This window comes from Chenopodium album, chromosome 10 (genome assembly GCF_948465745.1).
Source record: "Chenopodium album chromosome 10, dcCheAlbu1.1, whole genome shotgun sequence".
NCBI lineage: Eukaryota > Viridiplantae > Streptophyta > Magnoliopsida > Caryophyllales > Amaranthaceae > Chenopodium > Chenopodium album.
The window spans coordinates 14,513,217-14,525,811 of record NC_137843.1 but is presented as its reverse complement, the minus strand read 5'-3'; the positions used below and the strand labels follow the sequence as shown (position 1 = coordinate 14,525,811).

Genomic DNA, 12,595 nt, shown 5'->3' with positions numbered 1-12,595 from the left:
TACATCCAACAATTGTTTTAACCAAAAATATTTACATTCAACAAATGGTCAAACAGCCAATACTAACAGTCAGTCAAACAAGCTAAATTAAACAGCCAGCAGCCAACGGCCAATTGCCAAACAAGACCATGATGTTTGTCATACAATATTTCATAGTATGCCCAACACCACCCTCAAAATCTCATAAACCATTGTAGTGTACATAATACAATACAATTGTACAAGGCAGTGGTATATGTATATATGTGTATATGTGATTACTCTATGAAGAGAGAGAATGTGGAGTTAGAAAAATGTCTAAAAAGTAGACTAAGTTAGGTTAACACTAATGTAGTATGGAATAAAGTACAACTTGGAAGAATTTCATAAAAACAACCTAAAATGAAAATTGGGAAGAAATTCATGAAATAGAGAGATACTTCGTAAAAGAGACAAACAAAAATGAAAGATTGTACAAGAAAATCATATGGAATATATTCTTGCCAAAGTTATTCCTCGATTAGAATTCTGCCATGGAATACTTTAGCTTATTAATTCTCTGATAACTACAATTTTGCTTACAATAAAAATTAAACTAAAATGTGACCTAAAACAACTCCTAAATGACATTGCATGCAATTTTGCAACTCAATGCATATATCTACAGATTCTACATTGTCATAAAAACAACCTCAAACTTGTACAATAATTATATATGCATAATAGGGATTCCTAAAACTAAGAATAAGGAAGCCTCAAGATAGAAGAGGCGATTCAATGTTAGCTAAGTCATCCTTTTGCTCAAGCTCAGACTGTGATTCAAATCTTGATCCCAAGGCGATCACCAGAGCAACCATCTGTAATATACAAGTAAATGTTAGCAAAATAACAGAGTTTCGGGTGACAGTTGCCAGTTAGGAGGATCGAGGAAAGAAAATCAACAAGGAGAAAATAAGCAAGAAGGGAAAAGAAGGGTGTGTACCAAGGATACTGATGAACATATAATACTAAAACCTTTGCAGTTAAACGGAGCATCTTCGGACAAGAACCATGCTGCAAGGAGAATGGTGGAGAAGTCAGAAACATTTCTATTTAAAGTGAATTGAAGTTCATATGTTTGACATTTAATGAAAATGACTTACAGGTTAATGGGCTCATAACAAGTGGTGATAATAAACTTGCAATGGATTGAACACCGGCAACAAAACCTTGAGCTTTACCCTGCAATCACAAAAACAACATTTTGAATAAACAACAGAAAAATAGATCCATGACTTCCTCAAGGAAAAAAAATTATGAAATCAGTGTGATCAGAAGCATATGACATGAATGTTGACTTGTTGGCCTGAAAAGGCAGTGATCTGGCCTCTCAGTGCACCTGAGAACTTAACTTCTGTCTAATCTGATCTAAAACTGAACTGATATTATGTGTACTGTGAGATTGTAAGTTTTAGTTGATTTAAAAAAAAAATTATGCTAACCAGATCCGAATTTATCTTTTTTGAACTAGGTAGAAAGGGTGAACAAATGTAGCCTTTAATATGACCGGTTTGAAAGCATCCTCCTTCACCAGTTTGCATAAAACATGAATTGGAAATCAGTGGGAAAACTTGGAGAAGAGAAGCATATGCAAACCTGATTATTAGAACTTGATCCTTTTGAAATAATAGCATAAGTCTGCAAAATTAGTAGGCCAAGTAATAATATTAGACAAATGTAAACAGTATGTAGCGCTGGACCAGTAAAGGCGTTGGTTTTAAGTACTCACAGAAGGTTTCACAAGCACATATATAACTCCGAATGAAGCACTCAAGTATGGTACCTGCAATGCATCCAAAGAATATTAGTGCCGGTAGAAGGTTATAAATATCCTCAGGGTAAATCTAATGTTGCCAGCTATAATCAGTCAATCACTTGTATACTAATGATCTCGCAACAGAATGAAAGTACATGTTCATTGATGTGGCTTTGGTAAATTAGAACCTAGAGTATAATATAATCATCCCTACATCCAGGGTGCTAACAAAAAGTTTTAGATGTGCTTACCCAAGCTGCCCAAGCAAAACCATAGAACAATGCCTGCAAAAGGTATTTCAATACGGAGTTAAAGTTAATTGAGTGTACTCAGTTTTTACAATTAGTTAGACAAATAGAACTTGATTCATCACTTACATAAGCTGTTGATGCAAGTAATGCTGCGCACAATATCACTCTTTCTCCAACCAATGGATTGATAAGAGGAAGCACCAATATCTAAGACAGACCACAAATTAGAAGACAATCAAGAAAGAAAGTAGAGAAGCGATTCAGTGTATTATTTTCTGGCATTAGCAGCTCGCATAAGCTTGTTGATCTGTATTTGTTCAGTGTGACTGCTATATATAATCATAATTACGAATATCTTAATCTGTTGTACAAGACATACCTGAGAAACAATTGAACCAGCTCCAACCACCATCAGTATCTCTGAAAATTGATTTTTATTAAAACCAAAAGCTGCCTTCAGGTAGTACTGCAAGGAAATCATAGTTTTATCAAACTTCATAGCACGTTAACTAAGTCCTTAACTTCTTATCACGTACACAAGATGTCTTTTGCTCATGTTTGAAAGATTGAAATCAGATATAACACAATATGTCAAGCATGATGACTTAGACAGACACGTGTATTATATAATTCCAAGAGTGTCCAGTTTGAAACATCCAAATTTACACCATAAAATAAAAATAAAAAGTAAAAAAAAAGTTACATTTACGAAGAAATGCCTTGCTGATATGTCAACAACAAAGTCACAACAGGGTCAAGAAGACTGAAATTTTGTTATTTATACACCGACCATTTTTATATCACTAGTGAAAGCTTCAATTTTATGTAAAATCAATTGTAACAAACAGCTATCAAGGTTTTGACGAATGTGACAGATTATCGTTTATAAAACCAAAGAATAAATATCTTAGACATGCCAAAAACATTCAAGGCAAAGTAGAGCAGTCTGAGAAATTCCTAAAAATCGATATCAGATTTAGGTGCTAAGCAATACTATTGTCATGAATCTTACCAATAAAACACTGCTAATGCCAGACATTCCCAGTTCGTAAAAGAAAGAGACTAGAGAAATTCCCCTAAGTGTTGGACTGCAGCAAAGGAAATATCATTGATTAAGTTAGCACGGCACTGATATAAACAAGTTAATCAGTAATCACTAAGAAACTGTGAATCAAGCAAATGGTTGTACAATGACTCAACCTGCTAACAACTACACTTGCAGCATATTTCATGGAATTGAATCGCTGCTTTGGGAATGTCAGGAACTTGCATAATAACGATGACTGTGGATCCTGCCTTTGTCTTTGTTTAACAGTTTCAGGTAAAAAGAACCCCATATAAACAGGGCAAAAGATCAAGAGAGCAATTGAAACCTGGGAAAATCAAGAAAACATCTACACTGGTGATCCATATTATATTAATTTTTAAAAATCCTATAATAACAGTTGACAAAGCTAAAATGAACAGCTTAAAGCAGGAACCTGCCTCAAAAATGTATTTTTCTGGGAGAAATCGAGCCAGCACATTTCCTAGAACATGTGATGCTGAAAATAAACCTGTGATCCAACTAAATGCCACAGCTCTTTTGGAATCCTCAATCACATCTGCCTATGAAATGACATAATTTTATTGTTTTAGTAATTAATACTTTTTATATATTGTTTCCAAATTCCAAAAGATGAGTTGAAAGGTTAGTTCTCACAGCATAGGCAACAGCAATGCAGAAGATACTCCCCTGGCTTATAATATAGGAGATTGTTCGAAGAATATAATAAGCATATACAAATTCTCTAGATTGGTTAATGGCAAGTAACGCTGCAAGAAATTAGAAGAATGAATATTAAAATTATTTGGTTTGATAACCTCTGGAAATAGAGAACAAAGAGCCACAAGTAGAACAATTTATTACAAAAAAGGGTTTAGCAACTCCATATTTTGATCCAATTTGTCATTTTGACACAAATAGCTTAATTTAAGTTACGAAAACACGATAATGTTCCCTATCTTAATGAGCAGAAAAATTTCCTCAAGTATTACTAGAAAAAGTGTTTATAACATACTGAAGGGAATAATTGTGGTTGAAAGAGTAATAAGGAGCAACGGCTTCCGCCCATACTCATCAGCAAGCTGCCCCAGTAGTGGAAGCAACACCATCTTAAATATTCCAACAACCTACATGTTTCAGATACTTGCATTAGAAACTTATAAACAAGGCAAAATTATGTCTGCTTATGATGAACAAAACATACACTAGTGTCCAACAAACACTACTAACAAGAAAGGCATTTAAAAAGTATTACATCAAAATTTATAATCCATTCCATTGTCATCAACTATTAGTATATAAAACATGGTTACCAACTTTTTGTAAACTTTTTTTTTTTTTATATTAAACAACCAGATATAACAAATTTTTATTCTAATGTTTTCTTTGCAATCCATAATCAAATGAAAAGAAAACCAATCTATTATCACACCATCCATATCATTTATTTGTTATCCGAAGAGCCAAGCATCAAATCTTTTTTGTTGCAGTGTATATTCCTAGAGGAAAAAGTTCTTCAACATTTTTTTCCAAATTACTGAAAATGTAGTTTAGTGCAAGTTTTTGCATCATACAAAATTGCACTTGTAGAAATTTTAATTACCAAAAATAAAATAAAATAAAAAAAAACTTTTTTTATTTTATTTTGTATTTTTTATCTTGATCTTATTAGTGTATGGAAATATCTGCATTTTTGTGGTGAGATAATGACTATTTTTTTAGTTTTATTGCATAAATTTGTTTATTACCCATTGGCTGTTGCTTTTCCTTTATTTTCTACAGAGAGTATGTAATTGATTTTCTCTATCATTGGGGAGCCCATAACGTTACCATGATGGTTCAAGATAACATGTCACAATCGATTTATCTCCTATGATAATGACAAGTTGAAGAAATACTTGCACCAATACAAACAAAACCACGAATATATGTTACACCCATACAAAAAAAAACTTACTGTATAAATGAAGATACATAAAAACAAACTTAAATTGTTTCATTGTGAGAAAGTTTTATTTTAGTTAAAGAGGAAGTGTAACAAAATTAACTAATATTTATTGGATTTTTCTTTTGCAAAAGACAAATGATGTAGATGAGATCAATCACATATATCAAAACTCTTCATATTGTATAACCAAATAAGCTAATTGGCGTCACATACAGTAATATTGAATACTTAAAAAGTTAAAATTAGAATAGACTACTTAAATTGAGAAATTGCGAGAGAAAAGGACAAACAATAATCTGTCAATTATCAAATAAATTTGCAAAGAAGAGTCCATCCTCAAAGTGTATCGTGTCCCTTTCTAAGACCCTCTTCAAACTCAAGTGAGTATTTTTAGGAGAGAGAGAAAGAGTGTTTTTTTTTTTTGCAATGTATACCAATAAGTTGGTATCTAAACTTAGCAATCCAAAAGAAAGTTGAAAAGTTTAGATACTCAACTTTGAGTCTCATTTGACAAAAAGTGTAGGCCCCTTATCAATATTCTAATATATTTTGTAGTTTATTTAACTTTTACCTTTTTTTTAATCTTACAATATTTGATATTAAAAAAAAAAAAAAAAAATTGGTGAGCCATAAATTAAAAGTGACATTTGTATATTTTAGAGAGTCTCACCATTGGAAAATTAGGATTTACATGAGTTGCTAAATTGAGAAGTGAGTATGGTATCACCATTGAAGGTAAAAAAACAACTCATTTTGTATTTCAATACTCAAATTTGAGTCTCACCATTGAAGATGGTCTAACAGCCAACTGCCCGCCTTTTTATTTTCTTTTACCTTTTATTTTCCTCTATTTGTTTACGTACAAGCTACTTTTTTTCAGACATAAAAGCCAATAATAAATAAACATTGTTTAAATAAAATTCTTTTTTAAAAATTAAAGTACAGTAATACAGTATGTACCAATTAATTCCCAAAGAAAAACCAACTTAACGAATTAATTAAACCAATAAGATTAGTGACTAAAAGCCAAAAAAATAAAATATTTCATGACCTTCACAAATTGCCTTTACAAAGTTTTTTCTTTCTATATTTAAAATATTATGGTATCAAAATTCAATTTTTTTTTTTTTTTTTTTTTGAAAGAAATTCAATTATTAGTTAGCCCAACTTGTACAAAAATTATACAGTAATGTACACTAAACAATAATTTTCTTGCACTCCGTATTAATTAATCATTAAAGATACTTTTTTCACGAGGATGGTTTTAGACTTTTCTACACTAACGTCAGCTTATCTGGAAAAAAAATTAAAAATAATCATTACAGTAAAACAAATTATTCTACAATACTTATTTATAAAAATTTAAATTTCTTAGAAAAATCAAACGACTTTCAACATTTATTATACACCAGTTTTATTTAAAAGTTTGTTTGTTAAACTAATTTTACTTTTTCATTGATAAAAAACCAAAAAGCGAAATTAAAAATTACAAAAAAAAAAAAAAGAAAAAAAAGGAAAGGAAGAAGAAATTACAGTTTGTTGAACGCCGTTAAGATAAATAGCTTCAGAACAAGTAGTTTGTTGAGGACAAAGAGCACGAGTAGTAACATCTACCAAAACAGACACCGTCATTTCTTCCGCAATCCAATGTACACATAACGGCAATAGTAAGTTCATCAATGGCCTTATTTCTCTCATTCCTTTCCGAAACTCCGTCGTCATCGTCGTCGTTGTGATCGTCTTTGACATCGAAATCAATCTTCAACTCAACTATATATATATACCAATTTATATAAGATAGATGATTATATTTTTCAAACAAAAAATAAATGAAGGGAGAGATGATAAAAATGATGGTGAGATTGATTAATTAGCTTTGAAGTGAGGAGTATAAAAGGACAAAAACAATAATCTGGGAAGGTGCAATTAATTGAATTGAATGAATAAATAGCTGAGAAAGATCTTGAATTTTTTTTTTTTTTTGTTTTTGGTGGGCAATTAATTTGAGATAGAGTGAAGGAAAAAAAGATGTGGCAATATATTAGTCGTAGAAAGGAATTAAAAAATGGGAGCGTGAACCTAGGAGGTGTGTTACTGTGTAACGTACGCTGGCGCGTGTTAGTCGTGTGATTAGGACTATACTTCTTGTGCCCCTACTTTGCTCGCTTGTTATCCATATTTCTCAAACTGAGTCAATTCCTCACCTTCTACCTAAAGATGGCTACGGCCTACGGGGCGTGCTTCGTGCCTAGCCCATGGCTTGACTCACGAGTTTTGTGTCGTATCGAGCTAGAGTTTTCAAGAGGTTAATTCGAGCACGGTCCAGGCCCACGTATCATCGTGCTGGGCTGGACAGGGCTTGCGTACTTCAACAAAATTACACTGATTTTAGTATGTTTTGTCGTGTCGAACTCGGTCGTGCCGTGCTTTATCATGCTTCTCTCAAAATAAGGCGGCTTTCAGCCCACGCGCACAGTAACGTGTCGTGTTTTTTTCTTGCCAGATTTCGAGTCGGCCCAGTCCAATACCATCTTTACTTCTACCAAATTCTCAAATCTCATCATCCTAGTTTCGGCTTTGTTCGATTCATTATTTTCACTTATTTTAGGTCTAATAAGTTTAAATAACTTCAGATAAGTTCACTTCAGAAAAAATAAGTTGTGATAAGAGCAAATTTAGCCCAAAGTCTTAAGATTTGGACGTGACATCATTTCTTGTGGTCCCCATTAAAAATGATGTCATCAAATTCTTGTTAGGACTCACTAAGACTTGCCCAAATTTATCTCTTTAGCCTTAAGACTCAAATGTATGAAATATTATATGTAGAAAAGTGTAAAAATAAATAATAAATAAAAAAAGATAATAAAAATAAATTTGAGATGGGTTCCAATCTCAAATCTTAAGTTGAGTCTTGGAATTTTAAGACTCAATTAAATTTCAAGACTCGGGTTGAGACTTGCTTAAGATTTAAGAAGAAAAATAGGGAAAATATTAAACATAAGTCTTAAGACTCAAGATGATGTCACATTGTCACCCCAAGTCTTACTTGGGGCTAAACTTGCTCTAAGGGTTATCCAAGTACAAATTACAACTAAAATAAGTTTTAATAAGTTCAAATAAGTTTAAATAAATTCAGATAAGATAAATTCAAATAAGTTCAGATAAGTAAAAATCATGTGAATCGAATACACCCTTAAAGGCGCATGCGCATAGCACATACGTTTCATTAAAAAAACGGAAAGGAACATATTATAAAAATGTAATGAACATATAGTTATAGTGAAAAAAAAACACACACTATTAAAATGTAATGAAATATATACCTAGATTGAAAAGAACGTACTATTAATAATCTTTATAAGAAAACATGATGTACTATATATATATATATATGTGTGTGTGTGTGTGTGTGTGTGTGTGTGTGTGTGTGTGTGTGTTTTTATAATGTATTTTTAATTATTAATACTATGTTCTTTTCATATGTTCATTATTATATATCAAATAATAATCTTTATTAAATATATTGATAACCTATAGTAAATGTCCATTTTCTTTGATTGTCAGTGCAATGTACTTTTATTTGTGACAAAATGTTCATTGCTTATTGTGAAATTTATTTATTTATTTTTTTTTATTTTGTGTTTAGATTATGGTGGGTAAATATAAATAATGTTGATTACATAATATTATCATGTTCTTTATTAATATTACGGATGTTCTTTACATATACAAAAGAACATAAGGTTGGATGTTCTTTACAAAACAATTATATGTTCTTTACAAAGACTTGATACATATACCTCTACCATAAAAATTTCACAAATCTCATCACGTTTTTTTACGAGGTTTTTATTTTTTATTATTATTATTTTTTTATTTTATTTTATTATTTTTTTATGTGATACTCTCTTCGGTACAAAGTATATGAGTGTTTATACAATTTTTTGAGATGTGATTTTAACATGGGTATATATTTGAAATTTTTTATATCGACATGGGTACATTGTGCGTCCAACTAATCTAAAGTTAGTTTTTGTTTTTTATTTGATGATTAAATGAAAAGCAATCATCATGATAAGAACAAATTACTCCTGGGTATACCGTGTATCCAAATGGATGTATATACCAATCTCTCATTTATATTGGTTTACTCCTGTGCACTACCCATGACACAACGTTTCAACAAATTCATCGTTTGTTACTATGTACATCAAGCGTACACATATGAAACTACATTTATAAACACTTAAATGAATTGTTCGTATATGTACATCAAGGGTGCTCATACGAAACTACATCCAAATGGGTGTATATCACAATCTCTCGTTTATATTGGTTTACTCCCCTTTTTTTTTTTTTAAGATAGTGGATCATCCATGACACAATATCTCAAGGAATTCATCATTACTAATTTACTATGTACATCAAGCGTACACGTATTAAATTACATTTAAACACTTAAATGAGTTGTTCGTGTATGCACATCAAGCGTGCATATGAAACTACATCCAAATGGATGTATATAACAATCTCTCGTTTTTATTGGCTTACTCTATTTATTTTTTTTATTTATGAGAGTCAATGGACCACCCATGATACAACGTTTCAACAAATTCATCGTTATTATGTACTTCAAGCATACACATATGAAACTACATTTATAAACACTTAAATGAATTGTTCGTCGGGGATTATAACTAATGAGCCACTTAAGTTCGATATTACCCAAAAATGAGGTACACATTCCAAAATAAATTTCACTAAACTATGCTAATTTTTTTATTTTATTTTATTTTATTTTTTTATTATCAAATAAGTAAATGGAATATATATATGAGAAGGATTACATGTGTATATTTTTTGCACTGAATCTGCATATATTTTAAACTAAATGTGCAAAAATCTAGAAAAATGAAAAAAAAAAAAACTCAACGCCTTAAAAAATAAGAAGTATTTATCATCCATTTTCAACATCTTATCTACCGCTTCTCCAGTCAAATTGTTCATTCTCATCACTTTCTCTCTCCTCCAAGCTCCAACAATGGTGGCCAATAATCTACTGTAACTTTTACTTTCTCTCTCCACTGTTTTCCCTGTCGTAACCACCGCTCAATGCCGCTACAACCGTCGATATGATCTGACTCTCGAACTCTTTCTCCTCTTCTTCATAATCCTTTTTTCCACGGTCGCCAGAATCATAATTGAATAGCAGCAAAGGTTGTTGAGATAAATATTTATCAATATTTGAATTAAATGTTATGTTCGAGTTCTTATACAATAAACCCCCTCGCTCTAGGATTAACATGGTTGCGTTTTGAGAGGTGGTTGTGGTTAAGAGACACCTTGTCATTCCACCACGAACGATGATGTAGAGTCGTAATAGAAGATTTGTGATACTCTTATTGCATAATGAATTTAACAGGAGGTTGATTTTTCAAATGAAAAATAAATGTGCCTAATTTTTTAGAATAATATTTGTACTGAGGGCTTGTTCACATTACTGAAGTGAGCTAAACTAAACTGAACTGAACTGATTGAAGCTGAATTAAACTAAACTAAACTGAACTGAGCTTAAATGAATATTTTATGAGAGAAGGAAATTAGGAGTTGAACTGAACTGATGGAGTTGAACAGAACTGAACTGATTGGAGCTGAACTGAACTGAAAATAAGCTGAAGTGAACAGACCCTAAATGTGCATTACTATGGTTGCATTATGAATTTAATACGGAGTAGAAGGTTGTTTTTTCAAATAGTGAAAAACGAATGTGCATTAATTTTGAATTAAATTTGCATAATATTTGTACTAAATATACATTTTGCAATGGTGAAATGTGAATCATTGGATTTAATTGAACGTTAAAGATTGCTTCTCATTCTTCTCATTATAAAATTGTTTTTATTAGGTGACAACCCTAACTTAATTTGAAAAGGAAAAAATAATTGGCAGAAATTTTTTTAGCCAATATGATAAAACTTTATTATTAATAAAATTCACATTTCAAGGTCCCCTTTAATTGTAGTATGTTATTTCTAATGTATTAATCATTAAAGTCTGGAAAAGCAAACTATGCGGATAGTGTCCAAAAAGAAGAAACTAACAGTCATATTTTTTTAACAAACGATATAATAATTAATTATAACGTTTTACAACCCAAGAAGCTAAGAGCTTAGCAACACAAAGCCTCAAACCGTTAAAAATCTGAGGCTGATACATAGCATGAAGAGAATGATCCCCTATATAACAGAAAAACAGTGATCAAATCTTCAGCACACAACAAGTGCCCCTCTGCAAAGCATTAAAAGACTGAAAACTAATACTCATGTATGAGAGGAGTGATGTAACTGATTTAAAAGTGTGCCCTATTTGTTCATTTAATATTTTGGAAAAATCGAAAATAAAGATATCAGAAATCGGAGAAATAAAAAACTTTGTCAATCTTCTTAAAAAACTAATCCATGGAAGTTAACTAAATAAATGGGTCCTCAATTGTTAAATTTTTCACTACTCTATTATTTTCTTTCACCTTTTGGGTACTCAAATACATTTTCCGACCAAAAAATAAATTTCCAAAAAGAATTGAGTATCTTGGGTTAACAATAGAGTACCTTGGGTCAAAAAATTTCTCAGCCTATGGTTCAGATTGAAGTATGTTTGTATTAAGATGTTCCTTAATAATTTTCTCATAAATTGCATGACTCCTTAAAGGTCTTCTCAAGCTTAGAAGATTGTCCACTTACTCTTTCAATCAAACCCCCAAAAGGAAGATGATCACTAAAAAAAAAGCCACCGTAACCTAGTCTTTTTCCTCCAACCGATAATGGTCTCTTACATAAGTTCTTATAATGTGTTAGCAAGACCTCTTGTGCCAACCTTGTCGATTGAATCACAACCATAGGCTTACTCATCAACGACTATTGTAAAATGATCCGATTTGACTGTAAATCTTGCCTAACTTGGAATAGTAGAAGTGAGAATTTTGGGATTCAAACTAGTGAAGGGTTTCTATCAAGGGAAGCCCTTTAGGTCCAGGAGGAGGGCAAAATCATCATTTTTTAATATTTTTGGGAAGAATTGCAAGAAAGATGACAGAGAGAACTGTTAGATGAAGGAACAAGATTACTATTTATAGTGAAATGTAACATGTTTTTAATATATATTGTCGATCATATATGCCATTTTCATCTATGCGATATAGTTTGATTGGTTATATATGATGTAATTGATTATAACAAAAAAAATAAAAAAATAAAAATAAAAAAAAAAATAAAAACTTCAAACTTGTAGTATAGTTACTCGATTAACAAAACTCTAGTTTGGACAAATCAAACTGGGAGAATATTGATCTCCAAGAAAATAATGTTATTGTAGTTTGTCTATACAAATTAATTTTTATTTTTGTTTCAAAATATATATATAAATTAATTGTTAATTGCCTTCAGTTAACGGTGGGTTAAAGGGTAGTTAGTTGGCCTGAAAATTGGCTTAGATTACTCAAAGAGTGGAAAATAAAGTGAGTACCTAAAGAGTGAAAAAAGTGAAAATTGAGGGCCTAATTGTTTGGTTAACTCAATCCA

General features: G+C 31.2%; 1 protein-coding gene across 1 annotated transcript; it reads right to left on the bottom strand.

The window, feature by feature from the left end:
- Positions 1-449: 449 nt before the first annotated feature.
- Positions 450-7,027, bottom strand: LOC145563638 (uncharacterized). The gene is made up of 14 exons (XM_081624074.1): positions 6,552-7,027; positions 4,086-4,197; positions 3,728-3,840; positions 3,511-3,633; positions 3,226-3,398; positions 3,038-3,113; positions 2,405-2,491; positions 2,152-2,232; positions 2,026-2,058; positions 1,748-1,801; positions 1,615-1,656; positions 1,122-1,200; positions 962-1,032; positions 450-836 (listed from the first exon to the last, which is right to left on the bottom strand). The coding sequence occupies exons 1-14, from the start codon at positions 6,765-6,767 to the stop codon at positions 735-737; spliced, it is 1,362 nt and encodes a 453-aa protein (XP_081480200.1). The 5' UTR covers positions 6,768-7,027; the 3' UTR covers positions 450-734.
- Between the last annotated feature and the right edge of the window lie 5,568 nt (positions 7,028-12,595).

What these genes read in the sequence shown, in the direction of transcription:
- LOC145563638 (XM_081624074.1), bottom strand. Translation starts at nt 6,767, where the DNA reads ATGTCAAAGACGATCACAACGACGACGATGACGACGGAGTTTCGGAAA. An exon ending in CAGAAAAATACATTTTTGAG is followed by an intron (nt 3,399 to 3,510) that starts GCAGGTTCCTGC and finishes TGATTTTCCCAG; the next exon opens with GTTTCAATTGCTCTCTTGAT. An exon ending in GCATTAGCAGTGTTTTATTG is followed by an intron (nt 2,492 to 3,037) that starts GTAAGATTCATG and finishes ATTTCCTTGCAG; the next exon opens with TACTACCTGAAGGCAGCTTT.